Source organism: Bombina bombina, chromosome 3 (assembly GCF_027579735.1).
Source record: "Bombina bombina isolate aBomBom1 chromosome 3, aBomBom1.pri, whole genome shotgun sequence".
NCBI classification, from domain to species: Eukaryota; Metazoa; Chordata; class Amphibia; order Anura; family Bombinatoridae; genus Bombina; species Bombina bombina.
The window spans coordinates 197,811,335-197,835,066 of NC_069501.1; the positions used below are offsets into that span (position 1 = coordinate 197,811,335).

Genomic DNA, 23,732 nt, shown 5'->3' on the forward strand with positions numbered 1-23,732 from the left:
ACTGCGTTCAGGACCTTTCCTCCTTGGGAGTGATTGTTCCAGTTCCAGTAAGGGAACAGGGTCTAGGATTCTATTCAAATCTGATTGTGGTTCCCAAAAAAAGAGGGAACTTTTCGACCCATTTTAGACCTAAGGTGCCTCAATAAGTTTCTCAGGGTACAATCCTTCAAAATGGAAACCATTCGTTCCATTCTTCCTTTGGTCCAAGATGGTCAGTTCATGACAACCATAGACCTGAATGGTGCGTATATCTTCATGTTCCCATCCACAGGGATCATCACAAATTCCTGAGATTCGCCTTTCTAGACAAACACTTTCAGTTTGTGGCTCTTCCGTTTGGACTTGCCACAGCTCCCAGAATTTTCTCAAAAGTTCTGGGGACTCTCTTAGCAGTGATCAGGTCTCAGGGAATTGCAGTGGCACCATACCTGGATGACATATTGGTTGAGGCGCCATCTTTTCAACAAGCAAACTCTCATACAGAGATCTTGTTGTCTGTTCTACGTTCCCATGGTTGAAAACTGTTTCTGGAAGAGAGTTCCCTTGTTCCAGGGTGGTTTTCTTAGGGACCATAATAGATTCCCTATCTATGAAGATTTTTTTTACGGAGGTCAGAAAATCCAAAATTCTCTCCTCTTGCCTTTCTCTTCAGTCTACTGTTCGGCCATCAGTGGCTCAATGTATGGAGGTAATTGGTCTGATGCTTGCTACCATGGACATCATTCACCTTTGCTTGATTCTATTTGAGAGCTCTGCAATTATGCATGCTGAGACAATGGAACGGAGCCCATTCGGATCTGTCTCTGAGGATAGATCTAGACCAGTCGTCAAGAGACTCTCTCCTGTGATGGCTTTCTCAGGACCATCTGTCTCAGGGCACATGCTTCCGGAGACCTTCCTGAGTGATTGTGACCACGGACACCAGCCTGCTAGGCTGGGGAGCAGTCTGGGACTTGTTAAAGGCGCAGGGACTATGGACTCGGGAGGAGTCTGCTCTCCTTATAAACATCTTGGAGTTGAGAGCGATTTACAATGCTCTGTTGGCTTGGCCTCATTGTTTTTAGCACAGTCTGTCAGGTTTCAGTCGGACAACATCACCTCAGTTGCTTACATCAACCACCAGGGAAGAACTCAAAGTTTCTTAGCTATGAAGGAGGTGGCACGGATTTTTTATTGGGCGGAAGCTCACAATTGTTGTCTGCCATCCACATTCCTGGAGTGGACAAATAGAAAGCGGATTTCCTGAGCAGACAGACATTTCATCCTGGGGAGTGGGCTCTCCATCCGGCGGTGTTCTCCAGGTTAACCCTCAAACACCGAGCTTCCAAGGTACTGTTCAAGGTCGAGATGCTCAGGCTGCTCTGATAGATGCTCTGGTGGTTCCTTTGGATTTCGGTCTAGCTTACATGTTTCCTCCATTTGCGCTCCTTCCACGAGTTATTGCTTGTATCAAACAAGAGAAAGCATCGGTAATTCTAATAGCTCCTGCATAACCTCTCAGGATCTGATATGCAGACCTAGTGAAGATTTTATCTTGACCGCCTTGGAGGTTGCCTCTGAGGGAAGGACCTTCTAACTCAGGGTCCATTCCTGAGTTAGGTATGGCATAAATACCTTTATTGGTGTGAATCTAAGGGCTACTCTTGTAGTAGGGTCAGGATTCCTGGAATTTTTTGTTTTCTCCAGGAAGGTCTGGAGAAAGGGTTGTCAGTTAGCTCTCTGAAAGGTTAGATTTCTGCATTATCTATTTTGTTACACAAGCATCTGGCGGATGTGCCAGATGTTCAATCATTTTGGTCAGGCCCTGGTCAGAATCAGACCTGTGTTTAAACCAGTTGCTCCTCCTTGGAGCCTTAATCTTGTTCTTAAAGTTTTGCAGCAGGCTTCGTTTGAGCCAATGCATTCCATAGATATTAAGTTGCTATCTATCTTGAAAGTTTTTTTTTTTATTATTGCTATCTCTTCTGCTCGGAGAGTTTCGGAACTCTCGGCTTTGCAGTGTGATTTGCCTTTGCCTTACCTTATCTTTCATGCGGATAAGGCGGTTCTTCGTACTAAATTGGGGTTTCTTCTTTAAATGGTTTCGGATAGAAATATTAATCAGGAAATTGTTGTTCCTTCTCTCTGTCCCATTCCTTCTTCTCATAAAGAACGTCTGTTGCACAACTTGGATTTTGTGCGTGCTCTAATATTCTACCTACAGGCGACTAAGGATGATTTTCGCCAGTCTTCTGCCCTGTTTGTTTGTTTCTCAGGTAAGTGTAAGGGTCAGAAGGCTACTTCTACTTCTCTTTCCTTCTGGTTGAGAAGTATAATTTGTTTTGCTTATGAGACTGCTGGACAGCAGCCTCCTGAGACAATTACAGTTCATTCCACTAGGTCTGTCTACTGTTTTTGGGCTTTCAAAAATGAAGCTTCTGTGGAACAGATTTGCAAGGCTGCAACTTGGTCCTCTCTGAACTTTTTACAAATTTGATACTTTTGTCTCGGCTGAGGCCTCTTTTGGGAGTAAGGTTCTTCAAGCATTGGTGCCTTCTGTTTAGGTCTGCCTGTCGTGTTCTCCCTCCCTCTTCATTCTGTGTCCTCTAGCTTGGGTATTGGTTCCCACTAGTAATTGAATGAGGTTGTGGACTCTCCATATCTTAGGAAATAAAACAACATTTTCTTCCTAATGGGAAAGAGTCCACAGCTGCTTTCATTACTTGTGGGAAATAAGAACCTGGCCACCAGGAGGACGCAAAGACACATCAGCCAAAGGCTCAAATACTCCTCCCACTTCCCCTATCCCCCCGTGATTCTTTGCCTTTCGGCTCAGGAGGTTGGCAGAGAAGTGTCAGAAGTTTTATTTTTTAAAGAAAATACTTTTATTAATTTTTACATAAAGTGTGTCTCTCATGGAGGGTAGTACTCTTTGCAATGGGACAGGAGTTTTAAGTAGTCGTGTTAGTCACTCAGTGAGGGCCTGGGCGAATGTTAGAGTCCGGAGATGCAGTGGGAGTTCTCTCTGCGACAGGGCCATGTTCCTGTTCCATGGCATAGATTCCGGTAAGATCGTTTCATTTTATCAATATGAATGTTATATTGTTATGTGACAGTTAGGTATGGGTCTCAGTGAGTCTCCTCTGTTCGGATCTGTGTATTATGGGATAATTTCTTCCTTAGGAGGGATTTGTGAACAGGGTGAGGTTCTTTAATCATGTTTCTTATGTGATTTTCCTACTTTGTGTATTGGGTATTGGCTCTGAGGCTGAGACGGGAGAATTGCTTGTAGGTTTTAGTGGGGCCTAGTTGCCACCTTTTTCTGGCGTGCTTTTTTGGACTTTACGGTTCACCTTATGACCGGGCGTTGTTACGCTGGGTTTGTTCACTTCCGCATTCCTGTCTGTGTGGCAATGAAGCTTTTCTGCTTCGTTTGGATCTGGTCATAGGAGGTGGCGAGTGCCCCAGCCATTGTGGGTGCCAGGTGCCGTTCGTTTTTTTTTATATTGTCCTAATTCTCTCTTTGGTTTTAACTATGGAGGATTCTGAAGCTGAGACTGTCATTGTTTCTGATTCCAATTCTTCCTCTTGTGAGGAAGGTGCTTCGGCCCCACTGATACAGGTCTATCAGTGCTGTCTCTTGTGCCCTCTTAGAGTGCCTGGTTCCTCGGGCTCAGGGAACCAGGGGCCTATTGAGCTATCAGCCTCTGGGGGCTCTGTTCCTCAGAAGGCGGATTCCCAACAGCACCCTTCCTCTACATTTGCGGGTAACCCTAATGTTAATTTTCCCTCTGCACAGGGTGGCTTGTTTCCCCTGTAGATTGCGGTTCATTTCCGCTTCAATATCTTGATGGCGCTGGTTTGCCTGCAGGATCCGGAGGTTTCTGTGCAGCTGTGTTTCTTCCTACTTATCCGGGGTGTCCAGACTTCAGGTGGGTCTATTCAGTAACCTCCGGGGGTGAATATTCCTCCATGTTGCACCTTTCGTTATTTGATTGCACCGCTACGCGTTCTACTCCATCGTCTTTACGACTTATTGGGATCCTCTCCGTTATCAGTCGGGGACTGTCATCGAATGGTGCTTTGAGCTAGACTATTTGGGATGTTGATCGTCTCCTGACGGTCGCTCGTGTCCTTTCCCAGAGTTTTTTTTGGCGAATGCCTTCAGGCTGCCTTCTCTGCTTTCATCCGGTTAGGATACTTTTTTTATTTGATTGTTTCCTCGGGAATTTCTGGGATGGCCTTGTTTTCTGTTACTTCTTTGGAAGTTGTTCACGAACTGTTGGGTCCTGAATTTGTGTGCACTTTGTTGTGTTGTTAGTGACGCCTGTTGCGCCTAGCGGGTCCGGCGGGACCTTGTGTGTTTTGTTTTATTGTTTTATTGTTTGTTTTCACAAACTACCCTATACATCTACATCCGGGCCTTTGGGTCCACATACCGGGAGAGAATGGGCATGCCACTCTCTCCCAGGGCTGGGTCGGTGGCTTCCGCTGTGTCGCTTTGGTTCTCCTTTAGGGGGACGGGGGCCTTCTCCGCTAGTGCAGTTTTTGGGCCTTGGTCTTCTTGCTACCCTCTGGGTGGTTTTTAGACTCCTAGGGTCTCTGGACCTCGTGTCGTTCCGCTTTTAATGGATCCTCTTCATGGATCAGCGGTGGACCGCTTGTCGGTATGTGAGACTTTACGGGTTCATGCCTGCATTCTCTGTGCTCCGGCAGCGGTGCTTGGGGTGGCTAGCCTGTGACCTGCCACATGGGGGCCTGGTTTGCCTTTTTCGCTGCTGGAGGCTTCTTCTAGCTGGAACCCGGTTTTATTGGGGTCGCCTTGTTCGCTTCGGTTCTGGGTTTTTCCAGAATTTTCTCCACCCTCTTAGGGTTGGGCGCCGATGTGGGATCCTAGTTTCTGGATGTCGCAGAGTTTTGCTCTGTGTCATGGGTCTATCGCCTTGAGATCGGTTCTGCGTTTTTTCGCTGACCTCTCTTAGGTTTTGCTAGATTTCCCGTTGTTTTTTCGGGTTCCTTCCTCGCATAAGGAGTGTCTGACCGGAATTTTGGTCTGGGTCCTTTTCTTCAGGTCTCTTTGTGGATCTGGGATTGGGCTGGGGTTTCTGGGTGGTGTTGGTATAGTTCTGTCTATGCTTGTCTAGCATTCGGTTTGTGTCTGTCCCCTCCTTATGGCTGCTCTGGGCTTTTGTTTTTCTGTACGGGAATGTGTTCTGGAATTCCTTTGGGGGGTCCGTTGGTCTGGTGCTCTAATCTTGCATTAGCTTCCTGTGTAGTGTCTTGGTAGGGTCACTTTGTCTTCAGGTCTTCCCCACCGGTTTCTGCTGTGGGGCCCCGAGATTGCTACCTCGGGTAGTCTCTGCTCCTTTGGGGGCTGGCTCATTTTGGGTTAGTTTTGACCCCTGTGTTGAGTTTGTGTTCAGGGGGCAAGGTTTCCCTTGTCCTCTGTCTCCCTGTGGTAGATTTTTTTTCTCTGGGGGTGTGTTCCTTTTGTCCCAGCTTCAGGGTTGGAGGTGCCCTTGGGAATGGACTTCTGAGTTTGGTGTTCCTCTGATGGTGGGACTCTGCCCGTGTTCTGTTGGCACTCTTTCAAGGTGGATGGTGGTGTTTCTTCCCTCTCATTCTAGGGGGGGACTCTGTCCCTGGACTTTTCACTGTCGTTGACAGGTTGGTCTTTCCATGTGTGGGAGGTCCTTGTTGCGGCGGTTCTGTGGTTGTTGGGGACATCCCTGTTTATCTCAGGATCCTAAGCTGCGTTTATGGTCATCTTTTTACTTTTCCGCTGCCTCTGTTTCTTTCAGATACAATGGGTCCCTGTTGAGGTGCTCTCTGAGCTCTCAGGGGGGTTTGGATCTCTGAATTTTCCCTCCATGGAGAGGTATTTTGTTTAGGAACTGTTTTTTGCTGGTTCCTTTTCTCCCGAGCTGTGGGGTTCTCGTAGGGAGGTGCCTCAGTCTCTTTTTCGGTTTAAGGCGAACTCCTTGGTTCCCTCCAGCTGGGGAACTGGACAAGGGGGTTGTTTTCCCTTTCCCTGGCCGCACTATAGCGTGCCACTTAGTAGTCTGTGCGGTTTTCTGTTTTTCAAGATTTTTTTTCTCTTCTGGTCTCTAACTTGGTCGCGTTTGACTGATGATGCCCTTTTTTCTGGCATTTATTGAGGCTTTCTAGAGTCTCCCAAGCTAGTTTTATCTGTCTTTTGGAAGACAGGGTTCTGGTTCGTTATCCCTCTACCTTGCTTCTTCCTTTGGGGAGTTGTTGGTCTGGGTTTCCTTATGGGGGTGTGTGTATGGGATCTGACTTTTGGGCGATAGTACACTTCGAGTCCTGTTGGCTCGGTGATGTTGCATGGGGTTTTTACCCAGTATTGGGCTGTCGTTTGTGTCCTTGGGTCCTTTTTTCTTTTTGTTTTTTGCTCCCTGCTTTTGGATAAAGCGGGACTTTTTTTATTTATGGGATGTGGTTCAGTCCTGGTGCCCTCAGATTGGGCCGCCTCGTACCCTCCAGTTCTTGGCATTCAGTGTCCTCTTTGACTTGGGTATAATTTTCCCACAAGTAATGAATGCGGCTGTGGACTCTTTCCCATTAGGAAGAAAAACATAAATTATGCTTACCTGATAATTTAATTTTCTTCCGTGGGAAAGAGGCCACAGCCCCCCGCACGTTTTTTGACACGTTTTTCCGTGTGTAGTCTTCTGGCACCCTTTCACCTTGATATTTCTTCCACTGATCCTTGTTTCTCGGCAGAATGACTGGGGGATAGGGTAAGTGGGAGGAGTATTTGAGCCTTTGGCTGGTGTGTCTTTTCCGCCTCCTGGTGGTCAGGTTCTTATTTCCCACATGTAATGAATGCGGCGGTGGACTCTTTCTCAAGGAAGAAAATGAAATTATCAGGTAAGCATAATTTATGTTTTATGCTTACCTGATAAATTTCTTTCTTTCCGGATATGGAGAGTCCACGACCCCACCCTTTATTCAGACAGTTATTTTTTACTAAACCTCAGGCACCTCTACACCTTTGTCAGTTGACTGGGGATTATGGGTAGGGGAGTGACGCTTAACAGCTTTGCTGTGGTGCTCTTCTCCTCCTCCTGCTGGCCAGGAGTGATATTCCCACTAGTAATTGAATGACGCCGTGGATTCTCCATATCCGGAAAGAAAGAAATTTATCAGGTAAGCATACATTTTGTTTTTCTGGAAGCAATTTGTCATTAAACATGCATAGGACTACAAGTCCCCAAATGCAAGCAAGGTAGATTGACAGTTCATTGTAGCCAATACACATTATGAATCCCACTCACACTCCCTGAATTAAGTGTTCTGCATCCACATGGACTCCCATTGTATCTTAACCCCTTTTCTGCTGAGCTATATAACAGCCTTATGTGAAAGCTACTTTTAGTTGTTTGCACTTGCTGCGCATATATATATATATATATATATATATATATACACACACACACACACTTTTTTTTTTTTTTAATCCCCCCTAATCTGTCCGGTATTGTTGTTCAGACATCTGGCAACCCTGATCCCTCCCAAACAGTTCTCTAACCCTCCCCCCTCTAACTAGTGCCGCCATCTTTGGTACTGGCAGCTGTCTGCCAGTACCTATAAACACACAGTGTCACCATCTGTAACGATCAGGCATCTGCCCTCATATGGAACCGGAGCACCGATCACGCTCCGAGTCTGTATGTGGGCAGATGCTTGGAGCTCAGGAACTCCAGCTCTTGGCTGTAACTTAACAGCCGAGACTGCTGGATTTTCCTGAAGTTCCAACGTATATACACGTCATGGGGTAGGATAGGCAAAGTACCGCACAACGTATATATACATCATGCGGTAGGATAGGCAAAGTACTGCACAATGTATATATACGTCATGCGGTAGGATAGGCAAAGTACAGCACAACGTATATATACATCATGTGGTAGGATAGGCAAAGTACTGCACAACATATATATATATGTCATGCGGAGGATAGGCAAAGTACCGCACAACGTATATATACCTCTCTTTGGGTGAAGGGTTTTATCCAACTAAAACAATGCTCCTTATTCTACACAACTTAGTGTACCCTTTTCTACATAGTGTTATTTTTTTTATTAAAGGGACAGAAAACACCTTGTAATTACAAGACATTACGGTTGTGTTGCTATAGAATAACATATCTGCCAAGTCTTAATGTTTTAAAAATCAAATTAACATCTTAGCCAAACTCCACCCACCATTTGCCTTATTTGGAGGAGCTAATCTGGGCTTTAGACCACAGAAAATTAGGCTAATTTGCTAATTTTTGCAGATGTTATCTGATAAAGCCACTTTGAGACATATATGTAGCAGAGTTAGCCTTGATAAATTAGCAGTGGTATTCAAATTAAAAATCACTCCATTTTTAAAGCTAAGCTACAATTGAAAAGTGGTGAAAATAAATAATTAAAATATATTGCAAAGTTGTTTTATTACTCATAGCAAAATATTTTATATAAAAATCTACAGATGTTTACTGTCCCTTTTAATGATAATTTTCAGCCTGAATGCTATAGCCTTGAACTGTTTGCTTCCATACTTAAAGGGACATGAAACCTAAAAAAAATATATTTCATGATTTTGACAAAACATGTAATTATAAACAACTTTCCAATTTATGTCTATTATTTTATGTGCTTCATTCTCTTGGTATCCTACTTTGAAAATCTAGTTTGGCTCAGGCATAGCAATGCATTACTGGAAGCTAGCTGTTGATTGGTGGCTGCACATAAATGCCTATTTCTTTCTAATGACAAGGTGAGTCCACGGATCATTTAATTACTGGTGGGAATATCACTCCTGGCCAGCAGGAGGAGGCAAAGAGCACCACAGCAAAGCTGTTAAATATCACCTCCCTTCCCACCCACCCCAGTCATTCTCTTTGCCTACGTTAAGAGCAAGGAGGTGGTAAAGTTTAGGTGTCTAGAATAAGATTCTTCAATCAAGATTGTATTATTTTTCAGCAGTGCAAGTTTGTTCTGCTTTTCTCCTGGGGTATAGCAATAGTCCATGTCAGTCTCTTCAGTAGAGCAGTGGTGGCTTTTAATCAATGGGAACTTGTGGGGTACAATCCTCACTGTGCCTCCCATGTAGTTAATGCTGCCCTAATATTGAAAGCCTGAGTAAGATTACTCAGTCTTTATCTTTTTTCCACAGGTCCATGAGGGAGGATGCCTCTCAAACCTAGTGAGCTGCCCTGCAGCATGGCAGAATTCATTGAGGTAAGTGCTATTTTTTTTTCTTAGCCGTATACAGGAAAAAGATGGCACTTTAATATTTATTTCAATGGGACACTAAATATATGGGCCCTAACAAGTTAAGGGGCTTATCTAAGGCAGTGGTTGCAGGCACTGGGGACGAGGAGATAGGCTCAGTCAGTATGTCTAGAGGTGGTGTGTTTTCTACTTTCTCTTCACTTCCTGTGTTCCGGAAGGGAAGAATTTGGTTGCGGTTCCAGTTTTGTGTGTTACGCTCGACGGACATTCGGTGCAGCACCCTGGATTGAGTCCGGAATCCAGCAGGGCAGGTAGGCACCTCAGCAAGGCTAAGCTGAGGAGCTGAGGTGTAGAGGCTGTCCGGGTGTTTGTTAAATATTTTCTCATATTTTTGCTGTAAAAATAAAGCAGTTTCCTTTTATATTTAAAGGGACAGTAATGTTTTTTTGTGTGTGAACTTTTGATTAAAAATTAAGTACTTTTATTTCTAATTTGTTCAATTCTGGGTAAAGATGGACCAGGAGGCTTTGCAAAATGTTACTTGTACTTTAATGTTTTGATGCTAACGTGGAACCATCAATCCCTTTCTGTTCCTCATGAGAGAACATTGAATTACAGGGATATACTTTTTGATTCTGAGCCAACATTGTCTAGGGCAGATGCTGTTCAGGAGTCTACTGACAATGTTCAAGATATGCCCAGCTTTCTCCTCAAGTGTCCCAAATTTTATCGTCCACACATGCAGTGCCCTGAGCTTCCTCTCTAGCTCCGCCTGGAGTTACGTTGCAAGATATCGCTACCCTCATGTCATCTGCGGTATCTGATGCGTTGTCTGCTTTTCCCATGCTGCAGGGAAAGCGCAAGAGGAAGCGCAGTCGTGGCTATTACGAATGCTCCCTCCCAGAAGTCTGAGGAGGAAGATACTTCGGTAGCATCTGAGGGTGAGAGTGACAGTGTAATTCCTTCTTCTGATGCTGATGTTGTATCCTTCAGGTTTAAGCTAGAACACCTCTGTTGTTACTTAAGGAGGTTTTGGCTACCTTGGACGACTCCAACACTACGGTCGTAGTCAATCCTAAGAAGTCTAGCAAGCTAAACAAGTATTTCTCCAACATTGGTGTGTCCGGTCCACGGCGTCATCCATTACTTGTGGGATATTCTCCTCCCCTACAGGGAAAGGCAAGGAGAGCACACAGCAAGAGCTGTCCATATAGCTCCCCCTCTGGCTCCGCCCCCCAGTCATTCTCCTTGCCGCTCTGAACAAGTAGCATCTCCACGGGGATGGTGAGGAGTTTGTGGTGTTAGTTGTAGTTTTTTATTTCTTCTATCAAGAGTTTGTTATTTTAAAATAGTGCTGGTATGTACTATTTACTCTGAAACAGAAAGAGATGAAGAGTTCTGTTTAAAAGAGGAGTATGATTTTAGCAGCAGTAACTAAAATCGATTGCTGTTCCCACACAGGAATGTTGAGATGAGAGAACTTCAGTTGGGGGGAACAGTTTGCAGACTTTTCTGCTCAAGGTATGACTAGCCATTTTCTAACAAGACTGTGTAATGCTGGAAGGCTGTCATTTTTCCCTCATGGGGATCGGTAAGCCATCTTCTTAGACTTAGAAAGAATAAAGGGCTTATTATGGGCTATTAACTGGTGGACACTCTTAAGGGCTAAATCGATTGTTTATTTAAGTATTTATTTAAAGTTTGAAGTGGATTTCACACTTTTATTATTTGGGGAACGTTTTTTATCGCCAGGCACTAGTTAAGACACCTTCCCAGTCAGGAAGGGCCTTTCACTGTATTAGGCAGAGCCTCATTTTCGCGCCATTATTGCACAGTTTCTTTTAAGTACAGTGCATGCAGATGCATGTGAGAGGGTCTGGTGTCCACTGAAAAAGTTCCTAGAAGGCTTGAAATATCCCCCTGGGATAGTTGAAGTCACAACAAAGGCTGTGGCTGGGACTGTAGTGGGGTTAAAATTGCAAACGGCTCCGGTTTCCACATTTTAAGGGTTAACAGCTTGAAAATTGGGGTGCAATACTTTGAATGCATTAAGACACTGTGGTGAAAATTTGGTAAAGATTGGATAATTCCTTCATAGTTTTTCACATATTCAGTAATAAAGTGTGCCCTGTTTAACATTTAAAGAGACAGTAACGGTTTTGTTTTAAAACGTTTTTTGTACTTTATTAACCAGTTTAAGCCTGTTTAACATGTCTGTACCTTCTGATAGATCATGTTCTGTATGTATGGAAGCCAATGTGGTTCCCCCTTCAAATATATGTGATAATTGTGCCATAGCGTCCAAACACAGTAAGGACAGTATTGTCACAAATAGTAAGGTTGCCCAGGATGATTCCTCAGATGAAGGAAGTAGAGATAGTTCTACATCTTCTCCTTCTGTGTCTATACCAGTTATGCCCGCGCAGGCGACCCCTAGTACTTCTAGCGCGCCAATGCTTGTTACTATGCAACAATTGACGGCAGTAATGGATAACTCCATAGCTAATATTTTATCCAAAGTGCCAGCATTTCAGAGAAAGCGCGATTGCTCTGTTTTAAACACTGTAGAGCAGGAGGGCGCTGATGATAATTTTTCTGTCATACCCTCACACCAGTCTGAAGTGGCAGTGAGGGAGGGTTTCTCAGATGGAGAAATTTCTGATACAGGAAGAATTTCTCAGCAGGCAGAACCTGATGTTGTGACATTTAAATTTAAATCAGAGCCTCTCCGCGCATTACTTAAGGTGGTGCTATCTACTGTGGATGATTGTGACAATCTGGTCATCCCAGAAAACTTGTGCAAGATAGACAAGTTCCTAGAGGTCCCGGTGCACCCTGATGCCTTTCCGATACCTAAACGGGTGGCGGACATAGTGAATAAGGAGTGGGAGAAGCCAGGCATACCTTTTGTCCCTCCTCCTATATTTAAGAAATTGTTCCCTATGGTCGACCCCAGGAAGGACATATGGCAAACAGTCCCTAAGGTCGAGGGGGCGGTTTCTACACTAGCCAAACGCACGACCATTCCCATTGAGGACAATTGTGCTTTCAAAGATCCTATGGATAAAAAATTGGAGGGTTTGCTTAAAAAGATTTTTGTACAGCAAGGTTACCTCCTTCAACCTATTTCGTGCATTATTCCTGTCACTACAGCGGCGCGGTTCTGGTTCGAGGAACTGGAAAAGTCACTCAGTAGGGAGACTACGTATGAGGAAGTCATGGACAGAATTCACGCACTTAAATTAGCTAATTCCTTTATTTTAGACGCCGCTTTGCAGTTAGCGAGATTAGCGGCGAAAAATTCAGGGTTTGCAATTGTGGCGCGCAGAGCGCTCTGGCTAAAGTCTTGGTCGGCGGATGTATCTTCCAAGACAAAATTGCTTAATACCCCTTTCAAAGGTAAGACCCTTTTTGGGCCAGAATTGAAAGAAATTATTTCAGACATCACTGGGGGAAAGGGCCATGCCCTCCCACAGGATAGGCCTTTCAAGGCTAAGAATAAGTCCAATTTTCGTTCCTTTCGCAATTTCAGGAACGGACCGGCTTCTAACTCGGCAGCCTCTAGACAAGAGGGTAACGCTTCCCAGACTAAACCAGCTTGGAAACCAATGCAAGGCTGGAATAAGGGTAAACAGGCCAAGAAGCCTGCTGCTGCTACCAAGACAGCATGAAGGGGTAGCCCCCGATCCGGGACCGGATCTAGTAGGGGACAGACTCTCTCTCTTTGCTCAGGCTTGGGCAAGAGATGTTCAGGATCCCTGGACACTAGAAATAGTCTCTCAGGGTTATCTTCTAGAATTCAAGGAACTACCCCCAAGGGGAAGGTTCCACATTTCTCACCTATCTTCAAACCAAATAAGTAGACAGGCATTCTTACATTGTGTAGAAGACCTGTTAAAGATGGGAGTGATACACCCAGTTCCAACTGTGGAACAAGATCAGGGGTTTTTACTCAAATCTGTTTGTAGTTCCCAAAGAAGAGGGAACTTTCAGACCAATTCTGGATTTAAAAATTCTAAACAAATTTCTCAGAGTTCCATCGTTCAATATGGAAACCATTCGAACAATTTTACCTACAATCCAGGAGGGTCAATATATGACTACCGTGGATTTAAAGGATGCGTATCTACATATTCCTATCCACAAAGATCATCATCAGTTCCTAAGGTTCGCCTTTCTGGACAAACATTATCAGTTCGTGGCTCTCCCATTCGGACTAGCCACTGCTCCCAGAATTTTCACAAAGGTGCTCGGGTCCCTTCTGGCGGTTCTAAGACCAAGGGGCATTGCAGTGGCACCTTAGCTGGACGACATTCTAATTCAAGCGTCGTCTCTTTCCAAGGCAAAGGCTCATACAGACATTGTTCTAGCCTTTCTCAGATCTCACGGGTGGAAGGTGAACGTAGAAAAGAGTTCCCTGTCTCCGTCGACAAGAGTTCCCTTTTTGGGAACAATAATAGATTCTTTTGAAATGAAGATCTTCCTGACAGAAGTCAGAAAGTCAAAGCTTCTAAACGCTTGTCAAGTTCTTCTCTCTATTCTGCAGCCTTCCATAGCTCAGTGCATGGAAGTAGTAGGGTTGATGGTTGCAGCAATGGACATAGTTCCTTTTGCTCGAATTCTTCTAAGACCATTACAACTGTGCATGCTCCAGTAGACAGGATCACCTGTCTCAGGGAATGAGTTTCTGCAGACCAAAGTGGGTCATTGTCACGACCGACGCCAGTCTATCAGGCTGGGGCGCGGTCTGGGATTCCCTGAAAACTCAGGGTTTATGGTCTCGGGAAGAGTCTCTTCTCCCGATCAACATCCTGGAACTGAGAGCGATATTCAATGCTCTCCGGGCTTGGCCTCATCTAGCGAAGGCCGGATACATAAGATTCCAGTCAGATAACATGACGACTGTAGCTTACATCAACCATCAGGGAGGAACAAGGAGTTCCTTGGCGATGAGAGAGGTATCCAAGATCATCAAATGGGCGGAGGATCACTCCTGCCACCTATCTGCAATCCACATCCCAGGAGTAGACAACTGGGAGGCGGATTATCTCTGAGTCGTCAGATTTTCTATCCGGGGGAGTGGGAACTCCACCCGGTGGTGTTTGCCCAGTTGACTTAATTATGGGGCATTCCAGACATGGATCTGATGGCGTCTCATCAGAACTTCAAGGTTCCTTGCTACGGGTCCAGATCCAGGGATCCCAAGGCCACTCTAGTGGATGCATTAGTGGCGCCTTGGTCGTTCAACCTAGCTTATGCGTTTCCACCGTTCCCTCTCCTTCCCAGGCTTGTAGCCAGGATCAAACAGGAGAAGGCCTCAGTGATTCTGATAGCTCCTGCGTGGCCGCGCAGGACTTGGTATACAGACCTGGTGAATATGTCATCGGCTCCACCATGGAAGCTACCTTTGAGACAGGATCTTCTAGTACAAGGTCCATTCGAACATCCAAATCTAATTTCTCTGCAGCTGACTGCTTGGAAATTGAACGTTTGATTTTATCCAAGCGTGGGTTTTCAGATTCAGTGATAGATACTCTGGTCCAAGCCAGAAAACCTGTGTCTAGAAAGATTTACCATAAAATATGGAAAAGATATATCTGTTGGTGTGAATCCAAGGGATTCTCCTGGAGTAAGATTAAAATTCCTAAGATCCTCTCCTTTCTCCAAGAAGGTTTGGATAAGGGATTGTCAGCGAGTTCTCTAAAAGGACAGATTTCTGCTTTATCTGTCTTGTTATACAAATGACTGGCAGCTGTGCCAGAGGTACAAGCTTTTGTACAGGCTTTGGTCAGAATCAAACCTGTTTACAGACCCTTGACTCCTCCTTGGAGTCTAAATTTAGTTCTTTCAGTTCTTCAGGGGGTTCCGTTTGAACCCTTACATTCCATAGATATCAAGTTGCTATCTTGGAAAGTTCTGTTTTTGGTTGCTATTTCTTCTGCTAGAAGAGTTTCTGAATTATCTGCTTTGCAGTGTGATCCACCCTATCTGGTGTTCCATTCAGATAAGGTTATTTTGCGTACCAAGCCTGGTTTTCTTCCAAAAGTTGTTTCCAACAAGAATATTAACCAGGAAATAGTTGTTCCTTCTCTGTGCCCGAATTCAGTTTCAAAGAAGGAACGTTTGTTACACAATTTAGATGTAGTCCGTGCTTTAAAGTTCTATTTAGAAGCAACAAAGAATTTTAGACAAACCTCATCCTTGTTTGTCGTTTACTCTGGTAAGAGGAGAGGACAAAAAGCTATTGCTACCTCTCTTTCTTTCTGGCTGAAAAGCATTATCCGATTGGCTTATGAGACTGCCGGACGGCAGCCTCCTGAACGAATCACAGCTCACTCCACTAGGGCTGTGGCTTCCACATGGGCCTTCAAGAACGAGGCTTCTGTTAATCAGATATGTAAGGCAGCGACTTGGTCTTCTCTGCACACTTTTGCCAAATTTTACAAATTTGATATTTTTGCTTCTTCGGAGGCTGTTTTTGGGAGAAAGGTTTTGCAAGCCGTGGTGCCTTCTGTTTAGGTAACCTGATTTGCTCCCTCCCTTCATCCGTGTCCTAAAGCTTTGGTATTGGTTCCCACAAGTAATGGATGACGCCGTGGACCGGACACACCAATGTTGGAGAAAACAGAATTTATGCTTACCTGATAAATTACTTTCTCCAACGGTGTGTCCGGTCCACGGCCCGCCCTGGTTTTTTAATCAGGTTTGAAAAATTTTTCTTTTTCTTTATACACTACAGTCACCACGGCACCCTATAGTTTCTCCTTTTTCTCCTAACCGTCGGTCGAATGACTGGGGGGCGGAGCCAGAGGGGGAGCTATATGGACAGCTCTTGCTGTGTGCTCTCCTTGCCTTTCCCTGTAGGGGAGGAGAATATCCCACAAGTAATGGATGACGCCGTGGACCGGACACACCGTTGGAGAAAGTAATTTATCAGGTAAGCATAAATTCTGTTTTTGATGTACCTTCCATGGTGGAGGTTTTCCCTGTACCAGATAGGTCTACAGAGATTATTGCTAAGGAATGGGAGAGACCGGGTATTCCTTTTTCTCCATCCCCTATTTTTTAAAAGATGTTTCCTATTGCTGACTCTATCAAGGAGTCTTGGCAGACGGTCCCAAAGGTGGAAGGGGCAATTTCCACCTTGGCAAAGAGAACCACTATTCCCATAGAAGATAGTTGTTCATTTAAGAATCCTATAGATAAGAAGTTGGAGGGATTGCTCAAAAAATGTATGTTTACCAGGGTTTACAATGGCAACCTGCAGTGTGTATTGCTACCGTCACTAGTGCGGCAGCATACTGGTTTGATGCGTTGTCTGATTCTATTCAGACAGACACTCCCCTAGACGAGATCCAAGATAGGATCAAGGCCCTTAAGTTGGCCAATTCTTTTATTATGGATGCTTCCCTACAGGTTATTAAGCAGGGAGCAAAGATTTCTGAGTTTGCAGTACTGGCCCGCAGAGCCTTATGGTTGAAATCCTGGTCTGCGGATGTTTCGTCTAAGTATAAGCTTTTGGCGATTCCCTACAAGGGTAAGACCTTGTTTGGGCTGGGCTTGGCTGAAATTATTTCCGACATTACGGGAGGAAAGGGTCATTTCCTCCCTCAGGATAAGAGGAATAAGCAGAAAGGACGTCAATTTTTTTTCGAAACTTCAAGGATAAGCCTTCCTCTCCCTCTACCAAGCAGGAACAGTCCAAGCTTTCTTGGAGGTCCAACCAGTCGTGGAACAAGGGAAAGCAATCTAAGAAGCCCGCTAATGACTCAAGTCAGCATGAAGAGTCTGCCCCCGATCCGGGACCGGATCTTGTGGGGGGCAGACTTTCCTTCTTCGTTCAGGCTTGGGTTCAGGATGTTCAGTCTCCCTGGGTGGTGGACATTGTTTCCCAGGGATGCAAACTAGAGAGGTGTGGGGTTTTACTCCAATATGTTTGTGGTTCCCAAAAAGAGGGAACTTTCAGACCAATTCTAGATATTAAAGGTCTAAATAAGTTCCTCAGAGTACCGTCCTTCAAGATGGAAACTATTCGTTCCATTTTTCCTTGGTTCAAGAGGGTCAATTCATGACAACAGTAGATTTAAAAGATGCGTACCCCATCCACAGGGATCATCACAAGTTCCTGAGGTTCGCATTTCTAGACAAACACTTCCAGTTTGTGGCTCTTCCATTCGGCCTTGCCACAGCTCCCAGAATTTTTTCAAAGGTCCTTGGATCCCTGTTGGCGGTGCTCCGGTTGCGGGCATTGCAGTGGCGCCTTATCTGGACGACATTCTGGTTCAGGCGCCATCCTTTCAACAAGCGAACTCCCACACAGAGATGTTGTTATCCTTCCTGCGTTCTCACGGATGGAAGGTGAATTTGGTTAAGAGTTCCTTAATTCCAGCTACAAGGGTAGTGTTCTTGGGAACCATAATAGATTCCCTATCGATGAAAATATTTCTGACAGAGGTCAGAAAATCAAAGATCTTTGATTCTTTTCTGGCTCTTTAGTCCTCTCCTCGTCCGTCAGTGGCTCAATGTATGGAGGTGATCGATCTGATGGTAGCTGCCATGGACATCATTCCATTTGCTCATTTCCACCTCAGACCTCTGCAGTTATGCATGCTCAGACAATGGAACGGGGATTATGCGGATCTGTCTCCGCGATTACATCTGGATCAGGTGACAAGAGATTCTATTCTTTGGAGGTTGTCTCAGGAACATCTCTCCCAGGGAACCTGCTTCTGCAGACCCACCTGGGTGATTGTGACAACGGACGCCAGCCTACTGGGATGGGGAGCAGTCTGGGGCTCACTATAAGCTCAGGGGACATGGACTCTGGAGGAGTCTGTTCTCCCCATAAACATTCTAGAGCTGAGGGAAATCTTCAATGCTCTTCTGGCCTGGCCTCAGTTAGCTTCAGCCCGGTTTATCAGATTCCAATCGGACAACATAACTTCAGTGGCTTACATCAACCATCAGGGAGGAACTCAGAGTTCCGTGGCCATGACAGAGGTAGCCAAGATTATTCAGTGGGCGGAGACCCACAACTGCTGTCTATCTGCGATCCACATTCCAGGAGTGGACAATTGGGAAGCGGATTTTCTGAGCAGACAGACATTTTTTACCCGGGGGAGTGAGAACTCCATCCGGAAGTGTTTTCCAGCTTGATTCTCAAAAGGGGACAGCCAGGAACTGGATCTCATGGCATCTCGTCAGAATGCCAAGCTCCCGAGGTACGGGTCGAGGGATCCTCAGACTGTACTGATAGATGCTCTGGCGGTTCCTTGGAATTTCAGTCTAGCATACCTATTTCCTCCGTTCGCTCTCCTTCCTCGGGTCATTGCTCGAATCAAGCAGGAGAGGGCGTCGGTGATCCTCATTACACCGGCGTAGCCTCGCAGGATATGGTATGCAGACCTAGTGGAGATGTCATCCTTCCAACCTTGGAGACTCCCACTGAGAAAAGATCTTCTACTTCAGGAGCTCTTCCTTCATCAAAATCTCGTTTCTCTGAAACTGACTGCTTGGAGATTGAACGCTTAATCTTATCTTAGTGGGGATTTTCTGAGTCGGTCATTGAGACCATGATTCAGGCTTGTAAGCCTGTTACCAGGAAGATTTACTACAAGATATGGTGTAAATATCTGTATTGGTGTGAGGCTAGTTCTCAAAGAGGGTTTGGAGAAGGGTTTATCGGCAAGTTCCTTGAAAGGTCAAATATCTGCCTTGTCTATTTTGTTACATAAACGTCTGGCGGATGTACCAGACGTGCAATCGTTCTGTCAGGCCTTGGTCAGAATCAGGCCTGTGTTCAAACCTGTTACTCCTCCCTGGAGTCTTAACCTTGTTCTTAAAGTTCTTCAGCAGGCTCCGTTTGCGCCTATGCATTCCTTAGATATTAAGTTGTTATCTTGGAAACTTTTGTTTCTTGTTGCAATTTCTTCTGCTCGTAGAGTCTCAGAGCTCTCAGCATTGCAGTTTGAATCTCCTTACCTTATTTTTTATTCGGATAAGGTAGTTCTGCATACTAAGTTAGGGTTTCTCCCTAAAGTGGTTTCGGATAGGAACATTAATCAAGAAATTGTTGTTCCTTCTTTGTGTCCTAACCCATCTTCTCATAAGGAACGTCTGCTGCACAGCCTAGATATGGTGCGTGTATTGAAATACTATCTACAGGCGAATAAGGATTTTCGCCAGTCTTCTGCTCTGTTTGTAGTTTTCTCTGGGAAACGTAAGGGTCAGAAAGCTACGACTACTTCTCTTTCTTTGTGGCTGAAGAGTATCATTTGTTTCCCCTAGGAAACTGCTGGACAGCAGCCTCCTGAGAGGATCATGGCTCATTCTACGAGGGGTGTTTCCTCTTCCTGGGCATTCAAAAATGAAGCTTCTGTGGAACAGATTTGCAAGGCTGCAACTTGGTTTTTAATTTGCCTCAGCTGAGGCTTCTTTTGGGAGAAAGGTTCTTCAAGCAGTGGTGCCTTCTGTTTAGGTTCCCTGTCTTGTCCCTCCCTTATCTGTGTCCTCTTGCTTGGGTATTGATTCCCAATAGTAATTAGATGATCCGTGGACTCACCGTGTCATTAGAAAGAAAACAAAATTTATGCTTACCTGATAAATTTATTTCTTAAAACGGTGAGTCCACGGGCCGCCCTGTTTTTTCAAGACAGGTTTTTGACATTTTATAAACCTCAGGCACCTTGTTACTTCCTTTCTCTATTTTTACTTCGGTCGAATGACTGGGGTGGGAGGGAAGGGAGGTGATATTTAACAGATTTGCTGTGGTGCTCTTTGCCTCCTCCTGCTGGCCAGGAGTGATATCCCCAATAGTAATTAGATGATCCGTGGACTCACCGTGTCAAGAAATAAAGAAATTTATCAGGTAAGCATACATTTTGTTTTTCATTGGTTCACCTGATGTGTTCAGCTAGCTACCATTAGTGCACTTGAGTATAAAAACTTTACCTGGCACATTTCATCATGGCATATTTTCCTTGTGATATTTCACTGTGGCTGTATATCTTGCACATGGCTCCATGATGCCTTCCCACAGATAAATACACTTTACTAGGTGCTTTCCCTGTAATGAACTTTATTGTTTCTCAGCTCCAGTCCTAAAATGCTGATTACCAGCCATACTCTAAGTATTTCCCAACCTGTCACTCAGTGAGTGAGCAGCTGACCAGCCCAGGAAGAGAAATACAATCGGGCCTGTTAGGGGTGCTAGGATAAGATTCTAAAAGCAGTTGCTACTGGCTTCCAAGAATTTCCAGTCCCTTATCATTTTCTCTTTCCTTTTTATACACTGTAGCTTGATTGCATAAAACCATGAAACAAAAATGGTATGCTTATTTCAACTTTATGAATCTTCTGTATGGCAATACAAATTGTGGTTAAATATGTGTTATAAAGGTTTAAAACAGCTGACCTTGTTTACTTTTACAGTGATATCTTCTTAATAGAAAATGGAACAGAGTTCATAACATGTTTATATAAACTATGAAAGCTTATACTATGCAACAAACTCAATATGTCTGTGTTACAGATAGCGGCAACCTGGCATCATGTGAGGTCCATTCTAGTGGATGATTTCATTGGCACTGGGTCAGACCAATTGTTGTTGCTTTTTAACAATATTCCAGACATGTCAGCTGACCAACAAAGATTCCAAATAACAGACTGCGGAGAAATCAATTATCCAGTAAGTTACCAAAGTTTGTGCTTGTATAAAATAATTATTCATTGTTTTGTTCAGTATTTAAAGGGAAATGAAACCCAAACACTTTCTTTCATGATTTAGGTAAAACAAACAATTTAAAACAACTTTCCAGTTTACTTGTATTATCAAATTTGCTTCATTCTCTTGGTATCATTTGTTGAAGGAGCAGCAATGCACTACTGGTATCTAGCTGAACACATGGGTGAGCCAATGACAATCAGTATATATATGCAGCCACCAATCAGCAGCAAGAACCTAGGTTCTTTGCTGCTCCTGAACTTACCTAGATAAGCCTTTCAGCAAAGGATCACAAGAGAAGGAAGCACATTAAACAATAGACGTAAATTGGAAAATTGTTTTCAAAATGTTACCGCTTTGATTTTTTTTTGCTTCTTCTCAAGCAGCTTTCAACAGGAAAGTCCTTCAAGCTGCAGTGTTTGACTAATATGAACTGCCATAAAATTGTCCCACCCATTCCGTTACATGGACTATCTGCTTGGGGATTAATACCACGTTTTGGGGCCCTATGGACTTTCATCATCAGAAAGAAAGCTAATTTTATGCTTACCTGATAATTATTTTCTTTCAAGATGATGATAGTCCATAGGCCTCTGCTCATTTAAATTTTTCTGGCAACAGTTCAAGTTTGCACCTCTATTGAGCCTGCTTTGTCTTTCCTGCCTATCTGTTTCCTTTTCTCTGCTCAGCTATACCTTAAACTGAGGAGAGTTAGAAGGGATTGAAGCTTATGTGTGGGTTCTTGGCCTCCTCCTAGTGGCAGGAATTATATCCCACATGTTATGGAGCCTTATGGGCTATCATCCCGAAAGAAAATAATTTATCAGGTAAGCATACATTTTGCTTTTGTCTGAAGAAGGGGATAAGTTGGTCCCTGAATTGTCAAAAACATCTGGGCTCAGCTGACAAAGGGGTTTTAGGTTCAGTGTCTCATTTGAGCCCCAAGGCAGAACACTGTGCAATCTCATCACAGAAACTGTGCTATATCTGCAGAAAGACCTGCTGTGGTAGTTAAAAAAAAATTGCCTGCACTTTTAATTTCTACCTGCAGGTGTCACTGTTCCGTTCTATCTCAGTGTAAATATTTACTACGTTCCTATCGCTTCAATTTCCTCCCCCTTCCTGAAATCCAGTGCGGTACAGGGTAACAGCACATTGCAGAAAAGGTAATTCAGGGCTTAACACATTTATTCTAGGAGCCAACCAATATACTTAGGAGCCAGATTTTGTTTTTTAATAAATGTGTGTTAATATGTATGTATGTGTGTATATATTAAAATGTGTATGTTAAAATGTGTGTGTGTGTGTATGTGTGTATGCATGTGTGTGTATGTATGTATGTGTGTGTGTATATGTATAGATATAAATTCAGATTAAATATTTATTAAAACAAATATAAAGGAGTGAGTGAGCTTTAATCTACATAGGGACAGATTTCAGTGAAATTCAGTGCAATTTATATTCTTGTTTATTTGGCTGACGTTTACATTTTGTATTTTGTGTGTCAAGGGTCCTTATATTTGTGCCTTGCCACTTCTTCTATGTAAGGGTAACCTGACAGTTCATATGGCAGTTTTTTTAGTGTAAAAAGTTGGGTCAATGGTAAAGGTTGAACTTTATGGGCTTTTGTCTTTTTTAAACCTTATCTATAATATTATTATGCAAGGGTATTAACAATAAAAGTAAATTAAAATACTAAAAGATTGCATTTTGCTTTTCTCCCCAGTAATGCAATGGTTTTAAAAAAAGTAAAATACATGCATTGTGAACAGTTACGTGATGTTGACCCTCCATCCTATATTTCCTAGAATTGCCTCTGCAAGCTGCACATATTTTTTAGGGATTTCTGTGTTAATCTTATATGCAATTCCTCTTCCATTTCAACTGCAAATAATACTTTCTATTAAAGCTTTTATCCTCATCATTGCTGTAATGTGTTAAAATACATCAACACCTCTTTGCTGCAGTATAGTGTGAAAGATAAACATATAGTAAATATAAAAAGCTAGTACATATAATTTGGCTCACACATTTACCTCAGAAATGGCAAAATATAATTATATTCTGTGAGGCTTAGGAAAATACTTGCATAAATAAATAAGCAAAATGCTTTATAAAATGGAAATTATATTACTGTTTACTGTGTGTGTTTTTTTTTCCAATTTTTCAAGCAATCAAATCGCATATACAACTGTCTGTTATTGCAGCACACTCACACAGTCTTTAAAGTAGTGCTGACTGGTTTGAAATGTACATATTGAGATATGGATATAAACGTTTGCTGTTAAATTTATTTAGAATTCTTTATCAGACTTGAATTAAAAACTAATCTGTCATCCTAGTATCTTTACATAGAAAGGAAAACGTGCTTTACGTTGCAGTTTCTCAATTGTCGTTGACCTAATGTACGAATCTCTTACTGAGAAGTGTGAGCCTCTCAAGAATCATTGCTTACTTGTATTGCTAAAGTTAAATTAAGTCAGCAGGAAAGATGAATTATCCTTTGTTACACAAATTGAATGAACATTTCTACCAACTTATAAAAGTGAATTAGTTCTATAGAAAAAGTAGCTCTGACTGAAAAGGGAAATGTGTTTTGTGCTGCTTTATACTAAATCTAATGTTCTGGCCTCTAAAGAGGTTTTGCCTTTAGCCCACTTATTTCTTTGTTTAGTTGCTGTTACAATGTAAGGTGACCAGAACTAAAGCATTACAAGGCAGGAGGGATGTTCCTTGTACACTGCGACAACCAGGTCAGCATATAATTTGGATCTGCTTCCTGGATT

The 23,732-nt window shown here is 43.5% G+C and overlaps 1 protein-coding gene across 1 annotated transcript in view; it reads left to right on the top strand.

The window, feature by feature from the left end:
- LOC128652276 (Fanconi anemia group B protein) overlaps nt 1–23,732 on the top strand; it is a 167,888-nt gene that overhangs the window by 36,792 nt on the left and 107,364 nt on the right. Inside the window, exon 2 of the mRNA XM_053705214.1 lies at nt 20,755–20,910. Within this exon, the coding sequence (XP_053561189.1) occupies nt 20,755–20,910 (156 nt within the window). The remainder of the gene's footprint in view (nt 1–20,754; nt 20,911–23,732) is intronic.